At 44.6% G+C, this 27,719-nt stretch overlaps 1 protein-coding gene across 1 annotated transcript; it reads left to right on the forward strand.

Moving 5' to 3' along the window:
* The first annotated feature begins 24,524 nt into the window (after positions 1 to 24,524).
* LOC109782963 (uncharacterized) lies at positions 24,525 to 26,590 on the forward strand. The gene has a single exon (XM_020341593.4). It carries the CDS (start codon positions 25,029 to 25,031, stop codon positions 25,539 to 25,541), a length of 513 nt encoding a protein of 170 aa, XP_020197182.1. The 5' UTR covers positions 24,525 to 25,028; the 3' UTR covers positions 25,542 to 26,590.
* The last annotated feature ends 1,129 nt before the right edge of the window (positions 26,591 to 27,719 follow it).

The raw sequence follows: 27,719 nt of genomic DNA on the forward strand, positions 1-27,719 counted from the left end.
CTCTTCTTGGACACACATTTCTATTGTCTTTTCAACGTCCCATGTTCCAGGTGACATATTGTAGTTCACAGCAAAAGCTTCAAACTCCTTCGGCAGTGAAGCCATGACAAGGTGGACCAGGAGCGCTGGTTTGATCTCCAGATCCGCATCCATGGGCTTGAGCTTTGCTGCCATATTGCTCATCCTGAGGATGTGCTCTCTTATGCCATGACTACCACCTGTGTATTTTTCTGTCACCAGTTGCTCTAACACCTGGGTGGCATATATCTTTGAAGAGCCAGTGAACTGGCTCTTTATCTTTGAGAGCAACTCCCCTGCGGAAGTGCACTCTGCAATGGAGCCCACAATGGCGCTCTCAATTGTGTTCTTTATAAAGGCCATGCATTTTTTGTTTGCATTGACCCACTTTTGATTATCTATGAGGTAGGACTGCTCCAAAGGAGCATAGTCCCCTTTCTTTTTAGCCCATGCAGCATCATCATCAGTAGCCTCTCTTACTGGCTCTGTGGGTCTGACCGGCTGTGGTTTCTCCACAACCCAGTCAAGATCAGCACAAACAAACGCCAGTTCAACTTTCTTCCTCCACTCAGTGTGGTTGTCACCTCTGAGTGTCGGAACTTCTTTTAGGCAACTCATCAAGTGAAAGCCTCCCGTAATTACAATTTAAGTGACATCAATATAACAATCATATGTATTAATCTAACGTTGGTCAAATTAAACATATAATTGTCTATGCAATTAAATCTATATTACCGTTGGGCAAAAATTAGAAATAAATGCACCTTTAAATTTCAATAATAAAACATGATCATGTTATTAACAACGTTGGTCATAAAAATAACATAATCATATTCATTTTAATAATCACTTTAACATGCTCTTAAAAACTTAATACTATGTAAACTTTTATTTTCTTTGTAAAAGAGCATTAATTATTTACACAGCGGAAAAACATGAATAAAAATTCACGAACTTTTTAAGCTTTACAGAAACTTTTCTTTGACCGAATAAGAAATCATGAACTTTTTTAATTTTCTTTATAAAATTTATGAACATTTATTTTCTGAAAATTTTCTTTTTGCATTTTCAGAAACTTTTTCTGTCACTTTTCTATTTTCTAGACAAAATTTTGGTTGGAAAAAATTGCATAGGAAAGCTATTTAAAATCTGCCCAGAAACTGGACAAAATCGACAGCAGCAACGGCGTGCGGCTAAGGCCTCGGCCCAGCGCGCGGCCCAGCCGGCCTGGACCCAGCGCGCCTGCGGCGGCTGGCCACGGCCCAGCAGCGACTGCGCCCGACCTCCCTCTCTTTCGGCCTAGTGGCCCAGGGCGGGGCTAGGGTTTCGATCTAGACCGTCCATAGCGATCTGACGGACCAGCGTCGTTTTCGCCTGATCAAAGTCGATCGATGCGGTGAGGGGCGAGGCGAACCCTAGTCATTTCCTCCCCCTCGCGCCGCTCGGTTCGTTCTCGCCGCTCCCACTGGCTGAGCACGGGGATGCGCCCCGGCCGCCCTGTCTGGCCGGCGGCGGCGGCGGCTGAAGCCACCGCGCCACCGCGCGCAACAGAGAGCGTGAGAGAGAGCAGAGAGGCGCAGCCGGCCTTCCCGATGCGGCGGGTGGAGCCACGCCGGCCACCGGCGACAGCGTCGAGCCGCGCTGTGCGAGACTTCCCTTTCCCCCTTCCTTTCTCTTTCTCTTTCTCTGTTTCACCAATCCACCACCTCCTTCTATTAGAGAGAGAGAGCCGTGAGCTGCGGTGCGCGATACGGCGGCGCCCTCCCTGTCCCCTTTGCCGGCGTGCGCGAGCACCTCGATGGTGAACGCGCCGCCGTCAAACGGATCGGTGGTGGTGCCTGTACTTTGCCCCTGTGGTGGGTTGGTTCTTCGTCCCTGTCGCCTCGGCTTGCCGATGCACGACAGGATCGAGAGGAACAGGCGCGGCCTTACAGCGGCGCTCTTTTCTTCTTTGCCCTTCTAGGGTTCTTTGGGGAAGGAGGATCTCTTTTTCTGTTTCTTTTTCTGTTTTTGTTTCTTTGTACCGAAATCAACTAGCCCGATCTGGCTGATACCATTGATAGAACCTCTGGATCGGAGTAGGCTAGTAGATCCGGTGAACCTACTTTTCCAGCAGTGGATGAACTCGAGCCGGAGGCCATCGTGGTGCTGGGGCGCACGGCGATGACGGAGAGTGGGCGAGGTGGTGGAGCTTCCCGTGAGCACCGCGCTAACCCTAGATCGGTAGGGATTGTAGGTGGGGATTGTGGCAGCGATTAACCTCGTGCGTCGTGCCCCGGCCCCCACCTCTGTTTATATAGCGCGAGTCACAGGGGCCCACCAACCATGGTTTGGTTGGGCGCCCCCGATCAGGGCGCGAGTCAGGGGCCCGTTCGACCCGTTGGGTTCAAACGGGAGAGATCAACCTAACAGGTGCGACACCATTTTTTTTCAAATGTCTTTAGAATTTTAGTGACCTGCTTTAATTAACACTTTTTAATCTCCATATAGGTCTATGTCTGCTAGCATATATTAAATTAAAAATTGCTATATGACTGACCTTATTAACCATTTTTTATCTGAATATAATCATTATTATTCCTTGGTCCAATCTTTTGTAGATGAATTTAGAGAAAAAGTTAAACCACTTGCTTGAATTGGTACAATGAAAATGTATGCTATTGACAAGCTAACGTTCTTCTTTTATCAATGAAAATAGCAAGCCTCTCATAGCATTTTGAATGGAAATATGCTAGAGTACACCTTTCTTAGTTTAGGCCTTATAAATGGCACTATTTCTACCCCTTTTTACCCTCTAACATAACATACATCTACACAGTGCACCGTCAGGTAATAAAGTTCTACTAACGTAGGTATAGTCAACCATTGGTAGTACAATAGGATTGAACATTGACATATACAAAACCTACTGTACTACCAGTGGGTTAAATACTCTCTATTATCAATTGTTGTTTTTAGAATTATCCGTGATAATTTAGCACTGTATTCTATTTATTACAAAACCCTCAAATGTCAGCTAAGAGTCCTGCAGCAACGCGCGGGGTATCATCTAGTAGTATTGATGTTGAAGGCACAGGTGACACACGTCCTGCAACCAATAGTATTACTGCAACCATGCATGCAACCAATAGTATATTGATGCAATTAGACAACCAATGGAGTAGTATTTTGATCTCATGTCACACATTTTATTAGGTTTTGTTTTTGTTACATGACATTTTATTAATTATTTATATATATTCGCCGTATTGCTGTTTTTAAAATTTGCCGTATCCCATATCGCCATACCCGTGTCGTTGTATCGGTGCTCAGCTAAAAAGAAAAAGTACCCGCAAAAAAAAGAAGTATCGGTGCTCAGCTTCTCATGTTAATCATGGTTCGAATCAGTGGTACGTGCAGCACCCTGAAACAATATTGGATACTCTCCCTTCATCCCAAAATAAGTGTCCTAATTTTAGTACAAAGTTATAATAAAGTTGAGACATTTATTTTAAGACGGAGGGAGTATCATTTTATGCTAACTATGTGTATCTAACAGCAAGCAAAGTCCTAATATGCCTCCGACCGGCTTCAGCCAAGAAGGGAACTTGCCAGGTCACTGGTCAGGCCGTTCAGTTTGTGCAGGACGGGACGGCAGGGTGAGGTCCAGTATCTTTGACAATTCTGCCTGACAGTCACGGGAAAGCTATTTCTCCTAGACGCGGACGCCAGCTAGAGAAAGGGAGCTCTTTCTTTGATTAAACCAACTGGCAAAGTGGCCCTCACCCTACAAGATCGCCACCAAGGTGTTGGCAAACAGGTTGAAGGGTATTCTTCCACTCCTAATCTCCGAAGGACAAAGCGCTTTGTGCCCGGGCGTCTGATCACTGATAATGTGTTGGTGGCATATGAGTGTGTACACGCTATACGGAACAGAAAATGGAAGAAGAGTTTGTGTGCGATTAAGTTGGATATGATGAAAGCGTATGACTGGGTGGAGTGGATCTTCCTTGAGATGGTTATGACACGTTTTGGTTTCGATCCCCAGTGGGTCTCGATGATAATGAGATGTGTCACCTCAGCTCGTTTTTCTGTAAAATTAAATGGTGGGCTATCCAGGAGCTTTATACCCTCTCGAGGTTTAAGACAGGGGGACCCGTTGTCACCGTATTTGTTTCTCTTCTGTGTGGAGGGGTTTTCAGCTCTTTTCAAGAAGGCTCAGAATGACAAACAGCTATCGGGGATGAAGTTTGGGACCACTGGCCCCCATGTAACTCACCTTTTGTTTGCAGATGATAGTATAGTTTTCCTTGAGGGAACGAAGGAGAATATGGAGACTCTAAAACAAATTCTTGAGAAGTATGAAAAAGCGTCCGGACAAAAGGTAAACTTGCAGAAGTCCTCGATCTTTTTTGGAAAAGGAAGCCAAGATGTGATGAAGGAACAGATGAAGCATATAGTGGGGATTCAGTCATAAGCCCTTAGTGAACAGTATTTGGGCCTCCCAACACTGGTTGGCAGGTCCAAGGACGGCACTTTTAAACATGTGACCGAGTGCGCAAAGGGTAAAGTGTGTGAATGGAAGGGCCAAGGATTATCCAAAGCAGCGAGAGAAGTTCTCGCCAAATCTGTGTTGCAAGCGACACCGACCTACACCATGAGTTGTTTTCACCTCTTGAAGAAGATGTGCCGGAGCCTGACTTCAATCTCGTCTAAATTCTGGTGGGGTGCAATGAATGGTGAGAGAAGGGTCCATTGGGTCGCTTGGCAGAAGATGTGTGCGAGCAAGAGGGATGGGGGCATGGGATTTCGTGACCCCGAGGCCTTCAACCAAGCGTTGTTGGCGAAACAAGCGTGGCGTATTCTACAAGTCCCAACTTCTCTATGTGCGAGAGTGCTTAAAGCAAGGTACTTTAAAGATGACTCAATTCTTTCCGCTTCATGTCCTGCTTCGGGCTCTTTCACCTTCAGGAGCATTTTGCATGGCCGGAATTTGCTAAGGGAGGGCCTGATTTGGAGAGTAGGGTCGGGGTCAATATTAACATCCATCACGACTCGTGGATCCCTCGGAGCGGGAGCACTAAACCCCTCGGTCAAGTATACATGCAGGGCATAACCAAGGTGGCTCACTTACTCAATCCCGATGGTGTGTCTTGGAATGAGGAGTTGGTGGATCAGATGTTCACTTCGGAGGATGCTATGGACGTGAAGCAAATCGCTATTGGCGGACCGGAGTTTGATGATTTTCTTGCATGGAACTTTACGCGTAATGGTGTATTCAGAGTTAGGTCGGCGTACCACCTAAGAATGTCTCTGAACAGAGCGAGGACCGGACAGCCGGAGTTCTCGAGTTCGGTAGCTATGCACAAAGGATACTTGGCGCTGCGGGATACAAGTGCGCCGGGCAAGGTCAAAATTCATATGTGGCGCATGATCCGCAACGGGCTTGCTGTGGGTGCAGAACTCCATCGACGTCGGATCAAGCAGGGCGTTTTTTGTGTTCTGTGCGCCCAGGAAGAGACTATAATGCATAGATTCTGGGGCTACCAACATTCAGTCATGTTCTGGGAGATGTTGAGGGCACAGGTGGGGTTGGTATTGGAAGAACCACCAAAACACATTAAGACTCAGCGAGCCCTAGCCTCTTGGTTACTTGACTGGTTTGCTCGGGCGACTGGCGACGGGAAGGAGGTGATGCTTCAGGCGGCCTATAACCTCTGGCTGGCAAGAAACGAGGCAAGAGATGGGAGGAAGATAATATCGCCACATGAAATAATAGCTACTGTGCAGGTGCAAGTTGCAGAGTGGAGAGCATCTCATGAGATGAGGGCATCACAACCGGAGCCAAAGACTATTCAGCGATGGGCACCCCCTGCTGCTGGATGGGTAAAGATCAACTCCGACGGCGCGGTCTACAGGTACGGGGAGAAAGGAGGAGGTGGGGCGGTTCTTCGCGATCACCAAGCAGCGTTCCGAGCTGGGCGGTGCCATTTCTTCCCAAATAATGCTGATCCTGAGATGGTTGAGGTGCTAGCATGCAGACAAGCTGTTCGAATGGCGACTGATCTAAACTTACGACGGGTGCATGTTGAGCTTCATTGCCTGGCCCTGGTCAAGATGCTCAATGACCCGCAGAAGAATCTGTCTACTGCCGGTCCTTGGGTGGAGGAGATTAAGGCGATGCTTCGTTCTATGGAGGAGTCCAAGGTGTCATGGATTCGTCGGTCTGGGAATGTAGCCGCTCATAAGCTAGCAAAAGTAGGGGTAGGGGAGAACCGTTCGAAGATTTGGGTGGGCTCGCCACCAGACTTTATTTTAGATGTAATTTCAGACGAGATTCCTAGCTTTGGTTAAATAAAGCGGCATGATTTCCCCCTAAAAAAAGCAAAGTGGCCCTTGCAAATGTGAGGGCATCGTCTATAGTGTATTGAAAGTATTTGATAAATAAATATTTTGTTTCATATATTTATGTTATACATCCGAGGAAGTTCACGCCTTTATCTCTCTCAAGGAATGCTTACATTCTCTTCAACCAAGAAATGTGACAAAATTCTAGGGTAGTTCAAATTCCATACGAAATATGATGAGAAGCAACCAACCATAAGTTCATATAATAAAGTAATGCGTAATATTCAAACGGATCAAGAGACACAAAGGTTGAGCACCTATCAGGTACATACATCATATTTTTTTGAGGGCTGGTACATACATAATATTTTAAGATTTGGTTAGATGAAAATATTTATTGGTACAAGTTATCACATATTTGTTGGTAAAATGAGCATTTTTTGGTGCAAGCGATCAAATATATTGGTATAAGTATAAAAAATACAAGTGATAAAAAAATACACAAATAAAAGTGCCTTTATTGATACAAGTGATCAAATATATCTCGACTAAAGTAAACATAGTGAAAAAAAAGAATTTCTTGGTTAAATGAACATTTGTCACTGAGGTGGTCATTTCAAAGTTGAGGTGATGAGTACTGGTGCATGCTGCTAATAGACAACCAAAACAAAGCAAATTAGTCAGTCGTCTTGATCTTATGCACCACTGGTGAACTGGAATTTCACATATCATAAAGTGCAGCCTGAAATCCATAGGAAGTACTCCCTCCGTCCCATAATATAAGAGCCCTTTTTACACTACACTAGTGTCAAAAACGCTCTTATATTATGGGACGGAGGGAGTACATATTATGTGGTCCATCAAAACTGTAATGGTGGTTGACTAATTCACATATATTTAATTTGTGGAAGTAAGAGGTTGCAAAGGGGCTAATAACATGTTCTTAGATGCATCGATCAATGTCTTGTTCATTTTTGGTGACACTGTTTTAAATCTACTTCCCACAATCAAAGTTAGAATATCGGCAATGCACTTAGTTATTTGTAATACTACCAACAAAATTTATATATGCACTGGAATATCAAGAAGAATGGTTGCGCTCTATAAAGTTTGAAAGTTAGGAGGACTTCACTCGATATGTTTTATTCTATTATATTTTAATGCATATATTTCAAAACCTTAAAATTAATTAACAAAGTTCAAAAACATAAATTCATTATATGTTAAACTACTATAAAAAAGTGAGCACAGTTTTAATAAAACTCTCAAAAAGATGTTCATGCCAATAATTTTTTTTTCATGTTTAAAAAAAACCTTTTTATAAATGTGTATACAATGTAAAACAAATGTTTGTGTAATGTAAAACAAATGTTTCATACCATTAAAAAATGTACGTGACAATTTAGGAAATTGTTCCTGCATTTCACAAAAATGTTTGAAACATTTTAAAATGCTATATACAATGTATAAAATGTTTGCGATGGTTATAAAAAATAGACATGATATTTTAATGAAATATCACATGTTTTAAAAAATTGTCCATGATATTTAAAAAAAATAAACAAGGCAAAAATAATTGTGTAGTTTACAAAATGTTTATTGCCATTACAAATGTGAAACATGTATTTGGCAAAATGTTACCGTGTATTAGAAAAAGTGATCAAAAAATGTATTGAAAATATACGTTATGTAGTTGAAGATTGTTCAATATGTATCGTAAAATGTTTCATAGATGCTCTTAAAATGTACATTGTGTACTGAAAAGAAGTGGACATGTACTTGGACAAAAACAGGTAAAACCTGACAAAGAAACTAAAACAGAAAAAAAACCAAAGAAAACCAAGAAAAAATAAAAGAAAATCAACGTGAAATAAAGAAAAGAAAGCCCAAAAACCGATGAAAAAGCGAAGAAACAAAACAAAATATAAAATAAAAATCCATGAAAAATAAATAAAACCAAAGAAAAAAGAAGTGCAAAACTGCAGCAAAGCAAACCTACAGAGCGCGAATAAACTGCGCTACTAGGCCGTCCTGCTAAACGTCAGCTATTGGCGATTCCTATTAGGAATCGGTACAGGCGACATATAGTGTTATAGCTATCAAAATCACTAATTAATGAGTATTCTTTGCAAAGGTCATTCCCATCTTTTACGATTGCAACAAGTCTTGTTGCAACCTGCGAGTTTTCCGTTTCGTAGATTCGTTTATTTAAAACATTTTATCTCTTAAACCGTGCGTTCAAATCTCGAACCGTTTTCGCCGTTGGATTCCTCGCGTCGAGATCTGTAAAACTAGATCCCATGTTGATATGTTTCGATGATTTTTTTTCTCACGAAAAAACTTGATGAAAAAAACAAAACCGGGAGCACATTTTTTTCCTTTCCAATGAGGCACAACTGTGCATCATGCGAAAGCAAATCTGTGCCTCCAAGAAAAGAAAATATGTACCTCTCGTGAAAGCAAATACACGTTTTTCCCTTTTCCGAGAGGTGCAGTTGTGCCTCTCGCGGAAGAAAATCATGACTCTTTGCGAAGTAAATTTTTGCCTCTCGCGAAAAGGGAAAAAAAAAGGAAAATGTGTCTTTTTTACCTTTTCAAGAGGGATGATTGTTCCTCTCGCGGAAGCAAATCCGTGACTCCACGAGGAGTATATCCGTGTCTCTTGCGGAAGTAAAAAAAGGAAAACACATTTCTTTTCCATTTCCAAGAGGTATGACCGTGCCTCTCGCGAAAGCAAATCCCACATTTTTTTCCTTTTCGGGACTCACAATTGTGCCTCTTGTGGAAGTTAATCTATGCATCCATGAGAAGTAAATTTGTGTCTCGTCTCTCGCAAAAGGAAAAACATGTTTTTTATCTTTCCCCAGAGACATGACTGAGCCCCTCGCAGAAGAAAATCCGTGCTTTCAGGGGAAGTAAATCCGTGCTTCTTGCGAAAAAAAAGGAAAACACGTTTTTCTTTTTCTTTTCTCAGGGGCACGACTATGCCTCTCGTCGACTGTTTTTTGTCCAAAATCTAGGGAAAATCAGGGAAAAACCCAAAAACCCAAAAATTTTGGTCTAAAAGCTGACAATGCATACAGAAAAAACCAGAAGGGAGAGCCCACGACACGTGGCGGCGAATGAGAGCGTGCTAAGTGGTGCATCCCAGCCCACAAAAAGTGACCCTTACTGTCCTTCAAAAGGAGCACTCCTTGATTAGTTGCTCTCTACAGCTATATATCGTCTTTTTTGTTTGGAAAAAGCTATATATCGCTTAACGTGATTCGTATTATGGCATCGGCAGGTATGGGCTGGCCCATTAGAGTGAATGCTTGCTCGGCCGCTTGCTATGTTGCTGGGTTCGTTCGCTCGCTCGGACGTTGTTCTCTATTAGTTTTTCCTTATTATTTAATGTACATTGGCTGGGCTCGTTCAATATATTGATTTTTTTCTTTATTTTGTCTACTCCTTTTACGGTTTTCACTGTTTTCTCTTTCTCTTCTTTTTCTACATGTTTTCTTTATGTTTCTCATAAGCTTGCTTTTTTCTTTGGTTTTTTTTTGATTTTTTCCTTCAGTTCTCTTTGGGTTTTTTTGTGGGTTTTTAATATATATGTTTTCATTCCTGCTGTTTTCATACAAATTGTACATTTTTTTGTACACAAGAAACATTTTTTACGCATGTTTAACATATTTTAAATATATGATTAACATTATTTTTGAAGATATGTTTTGATTTCTACATTTTTGTACGTATTTTCTATTTTTCTGTACACATGAAAAAATATATATGTTAATCATGTTTTAAGATATATGTTTTCATGTCTACTTTTTTCCATATAGATTGGACATTTTCCGTATTTACCTGAAACAATGTTTTTGCATGTAAATTCTTTTTCAATACATGGTTAACATTGTTTCGAATACATGTTTTTGAATAAATGTTAAGCTTTTTTCAAATAAAATATAAAACACTTTTTCGAAGCATATCCACATTTGATTAGACTACGCTAACAATTTTTTACACTGTGTTAACATTTTTAAAATACAGTATTAACCTCTTTCAAATATATGTTTTGATGTCTATTTTTTATAGACGTTGTTCTTTTTTTTGTATATGTCAGAAACATTTTTTCATAAATGTTTAGCAATTACAAAATATATTTTTACTATTTTTTTTTCAAAGACCATGAATTTTTGTCAAATACATGTTTTGATTTCTACTTTTTTCATACACATTGTACTTTTTGCATACATTGAAACATTTATTTATATAAGTTTATAATTTTTAAAATATATGGTTATACATTTTTCAAACACATGCTTTTTAATTTGTGTTAAACATTTTCTTCCAATACGGATTTGAAACATTTTTTTCAAATGCAATCAAAATTTGGTTAAAGTTGCACCGGCATTTTTTTAACATTGCATAAATATTATTTTTCAGTACTTAAGTACTTCTTTAGGAATATGTGTATTTAGATATTTTTTTATGTCTACTTTTTTAAATTGCATAAATATCATTTTCAATACTTAAGTACTTCTTTAGGAATTTAGATATATTTTTTAGAATATAAGCAAAAGTAATAAATGAAAAAAAAAGTGAGTGAACTTATACAATAGTAACGAAGCGAACGAACTTAAAACGAGATGAACAAACAGCGCTACTGGGCTGGCCCATTACAATGTCTCTTCAGGCGAGAGAGAGGATGGATGGTCTGTCTCGTATGAGAATCGTTCGTCTGGGCGCTGGGCTGGCCGGGCCGCATCGGGCGCTCATCATCTTACCTGGCGTGGCACGAGAAGCCCAGCTGGAGCCCAAGAGCGAGCCGACACCGACTAGGCTGGCCTCCACCGCTCCCTATAAGATGGAAGACGCGGCATCGTCTCCTCCCCAATCTGAATCGCCTCGATGTTCCTTGACCACACTACTGCGGGCTGGAATATTGATGTTCTCGATGAGCACTTTTATGCAATGGACAAGGAAGCGATACTGAATATCCCTTTGAGTACACGAGTTCAATCTGATTTTTGGGCCTGGCACTATGACAGAAGAGGCACTTTTTCAGTACGGTCTGCATACTGTTTACTGGCGACCACAAAGCAACAAAGAACAGACTGGTTGGAGCATGGTCCGGGGCATTCAGATTCGGATGCAGATAAGAAGTCTTGGGGCAAACTCTGGAATTTGAGCATCCCATCCAAAATCAAAATTTTTGCTTGGCGGCCAGCCAAGACATCGATCCCCACCGGCGAGGTTAGGAAGCACAGGAAGATGACAGACTCACCGGCTTGCCCGCTCTGCCAAGCGGCAGTGGATACGTGGAGACATTCTTTGTTTGATTGCCATATGTCATGTTGTGTCTGGGCTCTGGCTGATGAGGAACTGACAAAAGTAATGATCTCAAACCGAACAGAGGATGCTCGACTTGTGGATGTTCTGGTTACTGCATACTCTAAAAGAGCAGGAAGTTGTTCGTATTTTGATCACAATGTGGGCCATATGGTGGGCGCGACGCCGTGCTATCCATGATGAGCAGTACCAAAGCCCCCTGAGCACTTCGGTTTTCATCAAGAAATTTCTGGTGGATCTTGATTGTATGGCTGTGCACAAGTCACGCCTGAGGGACTTGCATGCATGCAAAGCCAAAGGACCTGCATGTATCAGCGGGAAACTCGAGGACTAGAGCGACATCATCTGGTTGGCTTCCTCCAACCGATGAAGAAGTGAAGCTAAACATTGATGAAGGCGTGTCCAGATCTGGTAGAAGGGGCGCAGTAGCTGTGGTCTGCCGTGACAGAGCGGGAGCTTTTCTTGGAGCTTCAGCCAGAGTTTTTGAGGGTCTCACGGATCCGCCCTCGTTGGAAGCACAATCATGCAATGAAGCCCTTGCTTTGGCGATGGATCTCAATCTCGACTCTATATGCGTGGCTTCAGACTGTGCTGCTGTTATTTCCATGATAGGCTCGGATGTTCCCTGCCAGTTTGCCTCGGTTTTGAGTGAGATAAATCATAGGGCTAGATTTTTTCCTAATATCCGTTTTATTCATGAGAATAGGAAGCATAATTTCGAAGCGCATGCTCTTGCAAAAGCTGTGGTTTCTTTGTCTCCCGGGCGCCACCTGTGGCTTGCTAATACGCCCGACATCATCTGTATCCCTATGGACATCCAGATTTAATAAAGGTTACAGATGCTAAAAAAAAAAATCTGAGTCGCCTCGAGTCGGAAGCTAGGGTTCCAAAGGGCCTTCTTTCTCGGCCGGTTCGTCGGAGGAGGTGGAGTTGGTGGCGGCGGCGACCAAGCCGACGCGTCGTCGTCGTGGACAGTAGGGGTCTCCGAAGGCCGGTTCGCAGGAGGAGTCAGTGACCATGCAAGGGCGTCATGGTCGACAGAAGAGGCTTCCTAAGGCCGGTTCGCAGGGGGGCCATGGCAAGTGCAAGAAGGGTCCTCTTCAGGAGAAGAACATGATGTCTGAAGAGGAGGTGAGGTCCATCCTGTCCTGGGAAAAGCCTGCCCGCTTCGACCGAAAGAAGAGCAAGTACGCCGGTTTCTTCAACAAGTTGAGGGATGAAAACTTCAAGTACCAGCAGGAGATCAAGGATGAGTTTGAGGAGAAGGGCTACGTCGAGATCCCCGACAACTTCCGGGAAGACACCAACAGAATGATGCGTGAAGCTCACAGGAAGGCGTACCTCAAGGTTTTTGGCACCGAACCGCCAGCTAAATTCGAGTAGATCAGAGGAGCACTGTTATTTCACTGTCTATCTATCCCTAGTAGTATTGAGTGGAGCACTGTAGTTTGCAGTATTTGTATTAATATCTACCCAAAAATTTCCAACTATCTTATCTGCCTCTCATGCACTCATATGTTGGAGCAATCTCTCTATGCTAGTAATCCCTCCGTTCCTAAATATAAGTCTTTTTAAAGATTTTAATATGAACTACATACGGATGTATATAGATATATTGTAGAGCGTAGATTCATTCATTTTGCCCCGTCTGTTGTCTATATTGAAATCTCAAAAAAAAAACTTATATTTAGGAATGGAGGGAATAATATTTAATATGTATCCCCTTGTGCGAAGACATGTTGCTTGCTTCATGTGCAATATAATACTTTCTCTGTCCCATAATGTAACGTCTTACATTATGAGACGTAGGGAGTATGTTTGATTTCGGTATGACATAGATCTCAGTACGACATAGTTCAACATTGGTTCGTGTAGTGAGGCAATATATATTATGTAAGTCATGAAGTTCAGTTTTTGCTCACATAATTTTTCGTGCAAATTTCACAGCCAGTATTTGCCTTTCTCGATTTGCATCTCCATTGTTGTTCTTTTGGATCCCGCTGTACCTCTTCGTCTCCATTGTTGTTCTTTTGGATCCAGCTGTACATCTTTGGCCGTTCTCATCTACAAGCAACTATGTCTATCATCTATTGTTTTTTCCTATGCTTATTATTCCTAACAATGAAATTATGTTGCAGCCAGCCCAAATTATTAGGCGTGCGTGGGATAGGTATAAACCGAGTCCAAAAGTATAAAGACTAACAAAGAAAAACTAGACGAGGCTTTCATAGATCTCCATACGTCATCCTTTTATATCCGTTGATTTTATCCTTAATCATAAGGATTGATGGATGAGATTTAATAGAAGGCATGTCTGACTTTCTTCTCGCCTTCAACTGATTTTGATGCACGTGTAGGTGTTTGTCCGTGTTAGGCTTTTAGCCGTTGCCGAGTAGGATTAGTATTGGCTAGCTACCTAATATATACTCCCTCTGTACCGAAATAGTTGTCGTTTTAGAATCTTAGTACAATTTCCGTCACGCTACCAGTTTTCTTCCCTTTCCCATTTTGCCCTCCCACTGCACCGACCAGGCGACCACTCGCTCTCTCCCCAGTCGCTCCTCCCGAGCCCAGATCGCTCGCCGGCCAGTCGCCGTCCACTCCCTCTCGTCGGTGTCTTCCTCGCCGTCGTCTTGCTCCTCTACCACCCCGATTCGTACCCCTAAGGCCCTAACCCTATTATCCCGCCTGCTAGCTCTTGGTCAAAGGTAACATTTTTAGAGCCGCTGTGCTCTGTCCGTGGGCGGCGTTGCTCGATCCATGGGCGGCGGTGCTCGATCCATGGGCGGCAGTGCTCGATCTGTGCTGGAGCAGCGGAAGGAGGACGACAGTGCTGGATTGGAGCAAAGGGAGGAGGACGGCGGTGCTGAATTGGAGCAGCGGGAGGAGGACACCGGTGCTGGACCGGAGCAGCGGGAGGAAGATGATGGTGCTGGTCCGAAGCAGAGCGTGTCGGAGCTGGAGTTCGAGGCCTTCATTCGGCAGCACATCACCGCCGCCGAGGCCGAGGCCCAGCGGGGCAGGCGCGGCCATGGACCAGACGACAGCGGGTTCGGCGAGCACGGGTGGGACGACGGCATCTTCTTCCCTGGCGGTGGTGCCAGACCTCTGCTTCGGTGACTCGGTGAGCAGCTGCTAGTATTAGCTCAGCCTTTAATTGAATTTCGTGTGTTTAACTGAATTTCATGGGCGGCGATGCGTTTAACTGCAGGAGTAGTTCATGTGCTTAACTGAGTTTCCTCCTGTGCTTAACTGAATTTCCTCCTGTGCTCCAGCAGAACTCCCAGGAGCTGCAAGAGAGCAATGCCGGCCAATTGTGGTGGTCTGAAGGCCTCCGGGCGCCAAACCACCACGCAGTCCCGACGCCGACCAGCCATCTCCGGTATGTGCAACATACTCCTTCAGCCTATTTTGCTTGGATGTGTGTCTACTGAATGTGTATTTTGCTTGAGTGTGTGTTTACATAGAATGTTGTAGGTTAAGTCAACACCTGTTTTGATTGAATGTGTGTTTACTGAATGTTTGTTTTGCTTGAATGCTGGAGTTTGTGAGGACAGTAGGTATACATTAGATATAAAAAAAGCTTGATATTCTGAACAAGCTGGAGTACATGTTTCAGTAGCTACATGTTGGAGTACTTTTGTGTGATAGCAAAATTTGATTGTATCAAAACAGTTAGTTTTGTTAAGTTGGAGAATGTTCAGAATGGTACTCCTACTTTGTCAAATGAAGTATTGAAGAATTTTGCAAATTCAGTAAACAAAATTTCTATTCTTAGGAGTAGCTTGAAGGAGTACACTGCAGCTTCTTTTTCTCCTCTTTTTCTTCTCATTCTCTTCTCTGCTAACAAGAGCACTGCAAATAATTTTGGATAGGATAAGCTTGACAGCAACTACCTCATATTTAGGGAAACACAAGTGCAATAGTTAAAACTTAGTTCTTGGAGTAGGAGCATGGTGTAGGATCTCTTATCTTCTCCTTCCTTTTCTTGGATTTCCAGTAGCAATTCCAGTAGCAGTAAACACAAATTCTACTCCTTAGAAATATAACACCCACGATGCGGCTATATCTCCCACGTGTCGAGGCACGACTTAGAGGCATAACCGCATTGTGGTTTTGTCGCAAGAAGGGTCATCTTCACACAATCCCATGTAATGAACAAGAATGGGATAAAGAGAGTTGGCTTACAATCGCCACTTCACACAATACATAAATAAATCATACATTAATCAGAGTACACACATAGACCGACTATGGTCAAAGCCAAAAGAAAAGAAGATAACCCAACTGCTAGATCCCCGATCGTCCCAACTGGGCTGCACTACTGATCAACCGGAAACGAAACATAGTAACGACCAAGGTCTTCATCGAACTCCCACTTGAGTTGGGTAGCATCGCCTGCACTGACGTCAACGGCACCTGCAACTGTTTGGAAGTACCTGTGAGTCACGAGGACTCAGCAATCTCACACCCGCTAGATCAAGACTATTCAAGCTTATGGGTAGGAAAGGGTAGTGAGGTGGAGCTGCAGCAAGCACTAGCATGTATGGTGGCTAATATACGCAAATAAGAGCGAGAAAAGAAGCAACGCAACGATCGTGAAGCTAGAAGTGATCAAGAAGTGATCCCCAAACTACTTACGCACAACCATAACACAAGAACCATGTTCACTTCAAGAACTCCGCCGAAAAGAGACCATCACGGCTACACACATGGTTGATGCATTTTAATTAAGTCAAGTGTCAAGTTCTCTACAACCGGACATTAACAAATTCCCATCTGCCACATAACCGCGGGCACGGCTCTCGAAAGTTTATACCCTGCAGGGGTGTCCCAACTTAGCCCATCACAAGCTCTCACGGTCAACGAAGGATATTCCTTCTCCCAGGAAGACCCGATCAGTCTCGGAATCCCGGTTACAAGACTTTTCGACAATGGTAAAACAAGACCAGCAAAGCCGTCCGATGTGCCGACAAATCCCGATAGGAGTCGCACGTATCTCGTTCTCAGGGCACACCGGATGAGACTAGCTACGAGTAAAACCAGTCCTCAAGTTTCCCCAAGGTGGCCCCGCAGGCAGCTCAGTTCGGACCAACACTCGAAGGAGCACTGGCCCCGGGGGGGGGGGGGTTAAAATAAAGATGACCCTTGAGTCTGCAGAACCCAAGGGAAAAAGGCTTAGGTGGCAAATGTTAAAACCAAGGTTGGGCCTTGCTGGAAGAGTTTTATTCAAAGCGAACGGTCAAGGGGGTCCCATAAATCACCCAACCGCCTAAGGAACGCAAAATCAAGGAACATAACACCGGTATGACGGAAACTAGGGCGGCAAGAGTGGAACAAAACACCAGGCATAAGGCCGATCCTTCCACCCTTTACCAAGTATATAGATGCATTAATTAAAGAAGAGATATTGTGATATCCCAACATATCCATGTTCCAACATGGAACAAACTTCATCTTCACTTGCAACTAGCAACGCTATAAGAGGGGCTGAGCAAAAGCGGTAACATAGCCAAACAACGGTTTGCTAGGAAAGGTGGGTTAGAGGCTTGACATGGCAATATGGGAGGCATGATATAGCAAGTGGTAGGTAGCGCGGCATGGCAATAGAGCGGACAACTAGCAAGCAAAGATAGAAGTGATTTCGAGGGTATGGTCATCTTGCCTGAGATCCCGCAAGGAAGAAGAACGAGTCCATGAAGAAGACAAACGGACGTAGTCGAACGAATCCTCACAACTCCGGAACGAAACCGAAGCTAACGAGAGAAGCAACCCGGAAAGAAACAAACAACATAGTAAACAACCACCACATACACATGGCATGATGCAAAATCAAGTATGATGCATGTCCGATTTAATGAGGCATGGCATGACAAAGTGCAACAAACAACACTACAAATTAAGTGGAGCTCAATATGCAACGAGTTGCATATTGACGAAACACCACATCAATTATTTAGTTCTCTCTCGTTTATGTACTCAACAATATTAAATGTTATTAAACATGGCAAGAGGTGAAGCATAGTAAGACTACCTATCTAGGCAAGTTTAAATGAGGCCGGAACAACAAACAACAATTCCGGAAAATCCCCATTTGCATATTTTGGTTATGGTACTGTTCTGTCTAGAACCATATTTTATTGTTGTTAAACAGGAAAATAAAGTGCAACATGTTAATCTATGCATTTTTCTACCCCATTTACATATAAAGTTTATTAAATTCGGAGCTACGGTTATTTAGTTATGAAATAAATCATTTTAACATGGCATTTAGCAAATTAAATGCAAGCAGCATTTTAAACATTTTAAACAAGGATGTAAGCAGCATATTATGAAACTAGATGAAATTCTAAGCATTTTTCATATATAAATTATTTACATATGATGCACAGTTAATGAGTTATTATATGCATGAAGACTAGGGACTTTTCTGTAAAACTGCACACTCTGGATAATTGGGAAAATTCGCAGACAGGGGAAAAAACATGCACTGGGCTGAATCTGGTGCACTGCTGGGCTGAACAGGAGGGGCTGCGGGGAGCTCACCCATGGGCCAAAACTGGCCGGCTGGGGGATGTAGAGGCGCGGGGCCTTGGCGAAGAAGCAGGCTGAGCCTGGCGCTGGCTTGGTCAACGCGAGCGGGCGCGGTACGAGCGACCTGCTCATTGTAGAGGAAGCAGAGGCCGCAGCAGGGGATGGCGAGGCGGCGGAGCCGAGGGACTTGGGCGCGACTCCGGCGAGGGTCTTGGGTGGCGGGGAGGACCGAGAACAGCGGAGATGGCCGGGACTTGACGGATCTGGGCGGCGATTGGACTTGGCGGTCAACGCGGCAGGGGCGGCTTCCTTTGTCTGCTCCCGACAAAAGGAGGCAGCACGTCGCGGTGCGGCGCTTGGGACTGCGGCATGGAGACGACGGCAGCAACGCGTACGGAGCTCCGGTGAGGCGATGCAGATGCGGAGGAGGCGGTGGAGGCCGGCTCCGAGGCGGACGGGCGCAGGTCAATGGGGCGCAGAGGAGGTCCCTGGCGGCGGGGCTTGGCGAGCTCGGCGTCGAGGAAGGAGCTCCGGAGCGGAGGAAAACTCCACGACGTTCATGGCGGGGCTGACGCAGGGAGCGGCGACGGCACCAGGAACTTGGCGACTCCGGCGACGCAGAGGTGGGGGACGCCTAGACCCGTGCGACAGCGCCATGGGGAGGATTCGGTGCTGTGTCCCTGGTTCACAGAGAGGGAGAGGGAGAGCTGAGAGCTTCACCGAAGAAAAGAGAAAGGGGAAGGAAGCAGGGGTGGCGAGGACAGCCTGCTGGTTCCGGCGACTAGCGACGGCGGGGACGAGGTGCTCGGGGAGCCCCTCGGGCACGAGAGGAGGCTGGAGTCTCGGCGCTCGCGGCACAGGGGCGCACGAAGGAGGGGGTCGAGGTGGCTGGTTGGTTCGATTGGATGGAGGACGAGATGGATGGTTCGGTGGTGGCTGGATTGGATCGGGCAAGATCCCGAGGAAGGAGGAGGCTGGTCAGGGAAGGATCCCGAGGAACATGCGAGAGTGGGTGGCGGCGCAAGGGGGAATAGGGTTAGGCTAGGGTTAGACTAATTTGGGTAGGTGGGTGGACTATATAAAGGGAAATAGAATTAGGTTAGGACCCTCCGATTTAAATCGGACGGTCGAGAAAAATATAGGTTGGGAAGTTCAATTAAGAAAACGGAGATGTTTTATAGATGTTTGGGGATGATCCAGACCCAACGTTGATGACTGAGCGGGTCGGGTTCGGGACAGGTTTCGGACGCGCGCAAGAAGGGGTTTTGTGCATTGTGCAGAGAGGCTCAAACGGTCGGACAACAAAAGAACGGTTGGTCTCAAAAGGGACAACGAAGGCAACAGGGAGAAGCAGGAACTACGAACGGACCACGAGTTTAAGAAAACATGCGGATGCAAATGATGACATGATGAATGCAACAAACAAATAAATATACGCGACGATCACGAAGAACATGGAAGCCGTCTGGAGCGTCGGTCTCGGGGCGTTACAAGAAACCACTCACCTTTAAGTTAATTAAGGTGCAGTATGATGAAACTTTTAAGTTAATTAAGGTGAGTGAGATGAACCAAATGAAAATTTGAAGTTAATTAAAACTAAATGAAACTTTTAAGGTAATTAAAACTAAATGAAAATTTTAAGTTAACTAAACTAAAATGGAAATTTTAAGTTAATTAAACTTAAAATGGAAATTCTCCCCTCCTCTCCTCCCTTTTCCTCTCTACTCTTCTCCTCCAACATAATTCAAAAATCAATTAAATAAAACTAAGATAAAAAACTTGGAGTAATTCAAACTAAATTCAAGGATGCATCAAGGAGTTACACATACTCCAGCAAGGAGTTTCATTTTCTCTTTATGTTAATTTACACGAGAGAGTTGCCAATGTTGAAAGACAGCAAAAATAATTGGTGAGCATGTACAGTTTGCTTTCAAACAATCCAGACAAAAACTGAATTATGAGCCTGGTTTCAGGATAATAATCCAATTAGTATCCCAAGAATCTACTCCTTGTTGTTGATCATTAAAAGTACTTGGATTAAAAATGGAGTAGCTAACCTACTGTTGATCTTGCTTTGTCAATTTTGTGCTGATTTGTCAATCTTGCTTTTGTTTTCACAGGTGGACAGATGGACAATGGTCAATCCAAGCAATTCTGATCAAGTGGAGTAACACAATGGGAGGACCCATGTTGCTGCAACACTTCTGATCAATCCAAGCAATTGATCAATCCAAACACATACACCTGTTGGTCCCTGTTGCTGTTCACAAATAGAGCCCTGTTACAGGTAGCAATTCACAATTTGGTTGGTCCCTGTTGCTGTTCTTCCTCTAAACAAACCTATGTTGATGTTCTTCCTCCAAACAGGAGAACCCCTGTCGTTGTTCTTGCTCGATTTGCTTGGTCCGCCAGTCACAATTTGGAGGAAGCGAGAGCATGAGAACCAGTGAGGAAGAGAGGCGCGACGAGGCGACCTGGCTGCTCGCCGACGAGGTCAATTGGCCGGATCCGGAGCTCCAGCGTTGGGAGGCCGAGGTGCTGGAGTCGCCGGCGCAGGAGTCGCACAGCAGGCGTGACGGGCAGGTGTCTGCAGGCGCTGGAGGCTGTGCTGCTACAGCAGGCGCGACGGGCAGGAGTCGCCGGCGGCTGCAGGCGCTGCTGCTACAGTGGGCGCGACGGGCAGGAGTCGCCGGCGGCTGGAGGCGCTGCTGCTACAACGGGGGCTACGGGCAGGAGCCGCGGGTGGCTGGAGGTGCGGGCGCGACGGGCACGAGTCGCCGACGGCTGTGCTGCTACAACGGGGCCTGGAGGCTGGGCGGCCACGGCGGATGGGAGGAGCCTGGCAGAGGGAAGACGACGATTAAGACAATTTTGTTTTCAAGTTAGGGGTACTTTGGTACATTTCCCCTTTTCACCTGGTCGGAAATTCACTCCAGCGACAACTATTCTAAAACAGAGGGAGTAACTATGTACCCCAGCCTGTAACTAGGGAGACCGTGTGTAGCAATACAGATCAACAACAGGCTCGGTACGAGCCATTGGCAATCAAGCCAACTTTCGTGTGCGTGCGTGTTGTGTTCCAGCTGGCTGGCCGCTGTGCACGTACGGGTCTTTGGTATTGGTTCACGGCAGCTTCGCGTAGATCGATTGGGTGATGATGATCAGGAGGCTAGCTTTGCACTGAGTAGATCGATCAGGAAACAGTTTGCGTGTTCGAGTTGTTCGCCGTGTTCGTTGCCGGTCGTATCGCCGTCGCCTGAAGTACTCGACATCAAGAGTGGGCCAACAATGAGCACCGAATTGCAAGGCGTAGATCTAGAGTGAACCGTATTCGCCAATCTGTTGTGGCCGGAGTCGAGGGAGGATTAGCCATGGCTGGCGGGAGCAAGCAACATGTTGTGTCGGCGAAGGAGCGCACCAAGTGGGACCAACAGGCGGGAACTCAATCGGGGACGCCCTGTGTTTCACGTTGTGGCAGTGAACTCTCGTACAGCCGAGCGTGCGCACCGCACCATCTTCCTTGCACCGATTGTCGTGTTGCTGGCGTGCTCCGTTGGTGGAGAGGCCGGTCTGTCACCTTAGGCAAACGCCAGCGTCGCTCGCTGGATGTGGCCTCAGTCACCCCACTCCAATGGACCATGCAATGGACAACACCGTGCGTCGAAGGCTGTGCTGGGAGCCGACGAGGCGACTTCCTGACTGTAATTTCCTCATAAAAAGGCAGGGGAAAATCGTGGGAGGTCATTGTGATTAATTAGCGTGGTTAGGAGATCGTGACCGTGTGATACATGCATGTGTCCATGGAGAACTGACTAAACAAGCAACGCGTGTGGGTCATGATAGACCCGGCCGACCAACAGCTTCATGATGGGATCATATTGGTCGAGCGGGTTGCCGCTGCGGAGTTCGTGGGTGGCATGAAGGCGGCACGACAACTCTGAGACCTGGTGGTGCTAGGCCCGCAGAGTGCTCGGCATTCTAAGGGCGTGTTTGGAATTCGCCCAAGTTAGCCCTGCCAATGTATGGGCGTGCCAAAAAATTGGCGAAGCTTTCGCCCGCCCATGAGTCACAAAAGTTCACGTGAAAGTGAACTGGCGGGATGGGCTTTCGATGGCGTGCCAACTAATTGGCTTCGTCCAAGCGGTTGCCCATGCAGGTAGCCAATGCCAAAAATTGGCTTGGCAGGCATTGGCACCGATCCAACGTCCTCACGGTCGATACCCGCGGAGACATCGTTGTCAATTCCATGGTCGTATCCATGCGCTATCAGCATACGAAAACACAAATAATCAAAGCTAGCTGCGGTTGGCATATCACTTTTGGCAAACCATGCCCAGGATCATTCATCAATTTGATGAAATGCACAGTATTGGGTTTAAAGCAAACCAGTGTCAGCCATGATCGGTCAGCCAGGTTTGCCATCCTCAACGCTATTTCAGTTCAAAGCCCATCATATTTTCTTTTTTGCTAAATCGCAAACTTTCCTGCTCTAATCATCAGCACGTTGGACTGATTAAATTCTCTAGATAAAACGGCTTGATCCCTATGTCTTATCACAAAAGACGGGGAGCATATGTGTTTTCCTGCTCATGAGATATATGAAAAGCTTGGTTTCTTTTTAAAATTTAGCAAAAATGTGGAGGACGTCCAAGAAAACTAGGTGGAGACTCGTGCAGTTAATTAGTCTGAAGCTTTGTTCTTGACTGTTCTTTTCATTCTTTTCAGATCTACTGTTTCTACATGGGTCTCAACGAAACCGAATAAAAATAAAGCTGAATAAAAATGAAGAGGAATAAAAAAGGCAGTGAAGACTGAGAAAGAAACAAAATAATCGATGAAAAACAAAGAAAAGGAAAAAATAGTAAAAAAGAGAAAGAACCGAAGAAATACTGGTGAAAAAACAAGAAAAACAAAATAGAAAAACTGGAAACAAGTGGAAAACCAACTTTTTCCCTTCAAGTAGGTTGCGCCCTACTAATTTAATACTCCCTCCGTTCCAAACTATAATGCGCCCGCGCTTCCTGAGGTCCAAATTTGATCATTAATTTAACCAACGAGACCGAATGCGGCGGGAGAAAAAATTATGTAATTGAAAACTTCTTTTGAATACGAATTCACTGGTATAACTTTTGCTCCCACCGCAGTCGGTTTCGTTGTTTAATTTATGGTCAAAATTGAAGCACGTGAATAAAGGAAGCACTATATTTTGGAACGAAGGGAGTATTCCCTCTGGTGACTCAGTGGCTAGCAGGACTACAGAGCAACCAAGAGATCCTGGGATCGATCTGTGTGTGCTCCCTTTTTCTACTCAGTTTTTTTAAGTATGCTATAACGGGCATTAACATTTTTCAAATGCTTGATTACATTTGTCAAATACAAGATTACCATTTTTCAAATACAAGATTTATATTATTTTTTAATGCCCGGTCACCAGAGGGAATACTCCCTCCGTTCCAAAATATAATGCGCCCGCGCTTCCTGAGGTCCAAATTTGATCATTAATTTAACCAACGAGACCGAATGCGGCGGGAGAAAAAATTATGTAATTGAAAACTTCTTTTGAATACGAATTCACTGGTATAACTTTTGCTCCCACCGCAGTCGGTTTCGTTGTTTAATTTATGGTCAAAATTGAAGCACGTGAATAAAGGAAGCACTATATTTTGGAACGAAGGGAGTATTCCCTCTGGTGACTCAGTGGCTAGCAGGACTACAGAGCAACCAAGAGATCCTGGGATCGATCTGTGTGTGCTCCCTTTTTCTACTCAGTTTTTTTAAGTATGCTATAACGGGCATTAACATTTTTCAAATGCTTGATTACATTTGTCAAATACAAGATTACCATTTTTCAAATACAAGATTTATATTATTTTTTAATGCCCGGTCAACATTTTTCTATACACATTTAACATTTTCTAAATGCTTGCTCATTTGTTTTCAAATGAAATATTAACTAGGTTTGAATAAATAGCCAGCATTTTTGATATATACATTTATCATTTTGTAAATGCTTGAGTATAAAATTATCAAATACAAGTTTAACATTTTTTTAATACAATAAAAGATTAATGTTTTTTTAATACGTGGTTAAAACTTTTTTTATACATATTTATTATTATTTTAAATGCTTGAATAACATTTTTTTAACACATGGTCGACATTTTTTGTATGCACATTGATTTTTTTTTCAAATGCTTCATTAAAAATGCTAATAATTTTTCACCTTTTTAAAAATAGTTGCTCAAGATTATTTTCAAATGTTTGATTAATATTTTTTAAATACATGATCAAATTTTTCACACATATTTTTTTTTTATATAATTTTATTATACATGAGAAACGTTTTCTTTATACACATTTAACATTTTTTTAGTTCCTGATTAGTACTTTTTTCAAATATTTTATGGGAAGTTTTTTTGTAATATATTTACTTAAAATATTTGGAAGCATAAATGATAGTAAACGAAAAGAAGAAAAACGAAAATAGAAAACGTAAAAAAACGGGGTTGTGGCTTCGTGCACGTCTGGGCCGGCCATTTAGGGACGCGTCTCAAGGGAGAGCACGCTAGGTCTCGCTGTAAGCGAGACATAGTGTTGCCCCGGCTCTTCTTGGAATACCCGTGGGCGATGCGCGTTGGGCTGGGTCGCGTCATGGCGCTCGTGCGGCCTGAAGAGCCCAATCGGAGCCCTGGACAGACACGAGACAGACTCCATCGATCGTGGTTTGGTTCGTCGGACACCGACTATAATAACACGGGGACGATGAATCCAATCGAAAACGAAAAGTACCCCAAATTGCTCAGCTAGATCGCGCGATGGCAACTGCCGGCGAGGAAGATCGGTTCACCGTTACGTCTGACGAGGAGGACGAGGTGGTGGTGGCAGCGACCACGCCGGCGCGCTGCGAGGAGGAGGCTCCTCTTCCTCCTAAGGCCGGTTCGCAGGAGAAGGAGGCAGCGATCATGCCAGGGTGTCATGGTCGACAGAAGGGGTTTCCTAAGGCCGGTTCGCAGGGGGGGCATGGCAAGTGCAAGGACTGCCCTCTTCCTCCGGCGAAGAACATGATGTCTGAAGAGGAGGTGAGGTCCATCCTGTCGTGGAAAAGGACTGCCCCCTTCGACCGAAAGAAGAGCAAGGACGCCGGTTTCTTCAACAAGTTGAGGGACGAAAACTTCAAGTACCAGCGGCAGATCAGGGATGAGTTTGAGGAGAAGGGCTACGTGGAGATCCCTGACAACTTCCGGGAAGACAACAAGCGAATCAACCATGAAGCTCACAGGAGGGCGTACCTGAAGGTGTTTGGCACCGAACCGCCAGCTAAGCTCTAGATCGGAGGAGCACTGTTATTTCACCGTCTATCTATCCCTAGTAGTTGGGCCAGTGCTAGGCGCCGGCGCACCGGCCCAAATTTGGGCCGGTCGGCTGTCGAACGTACGATAGAGCTTCTTTTAACCGTAGGATACAACCTTTCTCCGTCCCTCAAAAAGTCAAACGCGAATGAAAAGTGGATCGAGGGGAAAAAGGCAGCGAACTAGCTCAGCCACACTAGCCGGCCGGACTCCGCGCGTGCTCACCGGCCGCCCGCACTTGTCCTTGGTTTTTCGTGCTTGCCGGCCACCCGTGCCACCACGCCCGCCAGCCGCGCTCGCCGGTCGCTTGTGCCACGCTCGCAACAAAAAACAGACTATGGTTGTAGCAAAAATAGATTACAGTGGTAGCAAAAATGTTCGTCGTCGATGCTCGCCAGCGACGCTGGCAACAAAATTACCCAAGGTAGATGTGAGTCAACGTCCCATTGGATCCTTTGAAAAATGCTGGTTCCAGCAAAAAAAAAACTACGATGATAGCAAAAGACGTTTCCAGCAAAAATAATCTCAGAGAAACAAATCTGGAAAAAGATCGATTGTAGCAAACAAAAAAGCCAGTTCCAACAAAAAAAACACTGGTTCCAGCAAAAAGTTCTTCCCAGCAAAAACACTGCTGGTCGATTGTAGCAACAGAAAAAGCCGGTTCCAGCAAAATTTGATGATGGTTCTAGCAAAAAAAAAATCTCATCACCAAATATATGTGTCGATTGTAGCAAAGAAAAGAACTACTTCCAGCAAAAATCGCTGTCGGATGCAGCTCCTCGTCACCGCGGTTGCAGCTCCATGAAGCTGGGGTTGCAAGTCCTGTCGCCGCCGGGAGCATCAAGTCATGGCACCTCGTCGCAGAAGCGAGGCCCCCAGTTGCATCCACTGCCTGTCTCCACGCGTATGCGCTGCTCCTCTGCACGCGGCGCCGATGGTCGCTGAGGCCGGCGCCAGCGGTGGCCTTGTAGCACCCGTGGTAGTCGTCCCGCGTTGCCGCCGGTGACCGCATCTGCAGCAGCCAAAAAGGTGGGCGGGGAGAAGAACGAGAGAGGATATGCATCATGTGTGAGAGAGAAGAAAGTGGCTGAGGACTCTCCGCGTGAAGAGATAAGATAAGGTCCAGGCAAAGCGATGGGCAGTTGCTGGAGCAATAAGGACGGTTGATTTGCATCTGATCTAACGACGTGCTCTTGGCCGGCTGAACTTTCGGCCGGCGTGCCGGTTTCAAACGTTTCCCTAGTAGTTGTGACTGGAGAACAACTATAGTTTGCACTTTGCAGTATTTGTATGTACTATTAATATCTGCACTAAAATTTCCATCTACCTTATCTGCCTGTCATGCACTCATATGTTGGAGCAATCTCTCTATGTTATTACTCCCTTCCGAAGTGTATTTCCCTCTGTTCCTTTATATAATAAGTTGTATTTTTCCCCAAAATTTTCATAATGTAAGGTGTGTGTTTTTCTTTTTTCTCTCAGTTTTCTGTGCGTGCCCTTCCACCATCCAGTACATGCCTCTCATAAGAAGTACTACTACGTAGTCCCCAATAGGAAGGTAGTAAAAATGGGATCTCTCTCGCTCATTGCATGCACTCACATTTCTCTCTCTCTCATCCCACCAATTGATTTTATTCTGGTGCTTCGAGATGCAGTTGCTTTTCATTAGTTCGCTGGTTGTTTAGTTGCCGCTAATTAAGCTGCTAACTTCCTAATTAGTGAAGGATATTTTCGTCCAAAATTCTTTTCAATTATGTACCTTGGTCTCACCGTGTCCAAAAAATACACCTTATATAAAGTAATGATAGTTAATATGTATTCCATTGTGCCTAGACATGCTGTTTGCTTCATGTGCAATATATAATACTCCCTCCGTAACGTCTTATATTACGGGAAGGAGGGAGTATGTTTGATTTCTATACGACATAGTTAGGCATAGTTGATCAACACTGGTTTGCGTAGTGAGGCAATTTTGTAAGTCATGAATTTCTTTATTTGCTCACATAATTTAAAAATCACACTCGTGCAAATTTCACCTCAATTTGCAACTCAGTTGTTGTTCTTTTGGATCCGGCCGTACCTCTTCGGCTCCATTGTTGTTCTTTTGGATCCAGTTGTACATCTTCGGTCGTTTTTATCTACAAGCAACTTTGTCTA

The sequence above is a fragment of the Aegilops tauschii genome, chromosome 5 (genome assembly GCF_002575655.3).
Source record: "Aegilops tauschii subsp. strangulata cultivar AL8/78 chromosome 5, Aet v6.0, whole genome shotgun sequence".
Classification (NCBI taxonomy): domain Eukaryota; kingdom Viridiplantae; phylum Streptophyta; class Magnoliopsida; order Poales; family Poaceae; genus Aegilops; species Aegilops tauschii.